The sequence below is a fragment of the Nanorana parkeri genome, unplaced genomic scaffold (genome assembly GCF_000935625.1).
Source record: "Nanorana parkeri isolate BGI_ZX_2015 unplaced genomic scaffold, ASM93562v1 scaffold371, whole genome shotgun sequence".
Classification (NCBI taxonomy): domain Eukaryota; kingdom Metazoa; phylum Chordata; class Amphibia; order Anura; family Dicroglossidae; genus Nanorana; species Nanorana parkeri.
Window position 1 is genome coordinate 1165853 of NW_017306639.1, and position 2379 is coordinate 1168231.

Consider the following 2379-nt stretch of genomic DNA (forward strand, 5'->3'; position numbering starts at 1 on the left):
GTGGGGGGGGTTCTTTGGGAAAAATGCCCTGATGTAATGTTGGGGGTCTTAGGGAAGAAGCTAAAAGGTGACAGTGGTTACTTACCTAAGAGACAAAAGGGGGGGCTTGTACTGGTCCACCAAAACTGGATCTACCAAGTGACATTGAATTGAACACTGCAGGCACCGTTAGTCAAGAGGTCAGTCGGCCATTGCAAATTACTAAAGGAACCCCTATTAACCTCTACTGCCAGGGTGGGCAACTCCGGCCCTCCAGCTGTGTTTTTACTACTAATACCAACATGCTTCTGCCTCTGGGGGTCCTACCTCTAACCGTCAATCTTGCAATGCCTCATGGGACTTGTAATTCCACAACAGCTGGAGGGCCGGAGTTGCCCGCCTCAGCTCTAGAGGAACCCTAGATGAGTCCTAATGATTCTGTTTCATCTGCAGGAGTTAAATAATAACGAGCTGCACTTCAGCAAGAAATGGTTCCACGGGAAACTGGGCGGAGGGCGCGACGGGCGCCAGATCGCGGAGAAGCTGCTGCATGAGTACTGCACGGAGACCGGAGGGAAAGATGGGACCTTCCTGGTGCGGGAGAGCGAGACGTTTGTGGGCGACTACACCCTGTCCTTCTGGTGAGAGCTTCTGAGGGGAGGGGCGGGGGTTTACGCGATAACTTAAACCGAGAAGTCAAAAAAATTACAGATAAAGTGTCTGTAACAGGGACATCCCCAGTGCTCAGGGAAACCCATAATCCAACGCCGGTCATGTGACAAGTGAAGCAAACTATTGGACACAGCTTGAGTATAATTGGTAGGGCTGTGGAAATTTAAGATTAATTTCTCGATTAATCGTTAAAACTTTTTAAACTATTAAAATTATTTCGATCGCTAATGAAAACACTCACCTCTCCGCCGGCTTCCGGGAGTCCCGTCGACTCCTCCCCCCTTCTCCAAGTGGCTCCGTCGGCTAACGACGGGAAGGGGGGGAGGAGTCCGGTGACGTCGATGTCCGTGACGGCTAACGAAGGGAAGGGGGGAGGAGTCCGAAGACGTCGATGCCCGTGACGGCTAACGAAGGGAAGGGGGAAATTGGGTGGGGCACGTGAGATTAATAACGTGCTGGATTAGTGTGATCCTAGTTCATTTTATGACTTCATTGCTGTGCTGTATGTGGATAGGCCGATGTAGTTGGATCTGTATGTGCGTTATAATTAATCGAAATTAATCGATGAAAATTTTTTTCGATTAATCGAACAGGAAAAGTTTAATCATTACCAGCCCTAATAATTAGCTATAGAAAATGATTCTGTCATTAGTTTCAGATGATCGAAAAAGATTATTTAAGTAGAGTTACAAGACCCGTTACAGCTCATCATACATGGTACAGTCTGACCATACAGTCTCTGTACAGCTGACCAAAACTATGTCATATCAATCTGTATCAAGTCCATTGCCACGGGCCCTTATACTGGCAATTTTTAAGACATTTCAATCTCTTTCAACCAGAATTCAATCAGAAAAAAAATGTTAAATGATTTGTTGCAGTCATCCACCATCCGGGTCATATTTAACTGTCCTGCCGGGTCGCCTTTATCCTTTTAATTGTTTTTGTAATTACAGACACTCCTCAGTTAACGATGGGGTTACGTTCTGATAAACCCATCGTAACCTGATCCTATCGTAAACCGAGGAGTGTACTGTAGTGTACTGTACTGTACAGCAGACAGTACACAATAGGGAGCAATAGCCAGTCTGCTATTGGCTATTTCAAATTGCAATAGCCAATAGCAGGCTGGCTATTGAAACCCCTCTCACTAAGAGGAGGAGTGGACCTGAGAGAGAACTTGTCTTCCGGTGGTGGTGGGGTGCAGTGTTTTTTTTTTGTTAGGAAACTTGTACTGATCATGTGATTAGCGTACAAACCGACCCTCTCACTTAGTACTGATTTAGAAGAATTGTAGCCAGTGCCTTGGCGCAGTCTGTGGTAATATCTCTTGAACAGAAGCAGGTAAGGATTATCAGTACATTGTGCATCAATTATATGTAGAGAACTAGTGTAGCTGGATTTCGTTTTACTGAGTTTTCATTATAAAGACTCCCCCCCCGCTCTCTCTCTTCCTACAGGCGCTCCAACCGGGTCCAGCATTGCCGCATCCACTCCAGGCAGGAAGCCGGCACCACCAAATTCTACCTGACCGACAACCTGGTGTTCGACAGTCTGTACACCCTTATCAGCCATTACCGGGAGGTCCCGCTGCGCTGCAATGAGTTTGAGATGCGCCTGACTGACCCAGTGCCGCAGCCCAACGCCCATGAGAGTAAAGAGTACGCCGCGTCCTGCGACCTTTTCTCTAGAGTGGAGGGAAGAGCAGGCACAAGCCCGGGCGGGGGG

General features: G+C 47.6%; 1 protein-coding gene across 1 annotated transcript in view; it reads left to right on the plus strand.

The window, feature by feature from the left end:
- Positions 1-2379, plus strand: part of LOC108789042 (1-phosphatidylinositol 4,5-bisphosphate phosphodiesterase gamma-1-like) — an 83161-nt gene that overhangs the window by 50154 nt on the left and 30628 nt on the right. Inside the window, exons 16-17 of the mRNA XM_018558966.1 lie at positions 433-620; positions 2112-2312. Of these exons, the coding sequence (XP_018414468.1) occupies positions 433-620; positions 2112-2312 (389 nt within the window). The remainder of the gene's footprint in view (positions 1-432; positions 621-2111; positions 2313-2379) is intronic.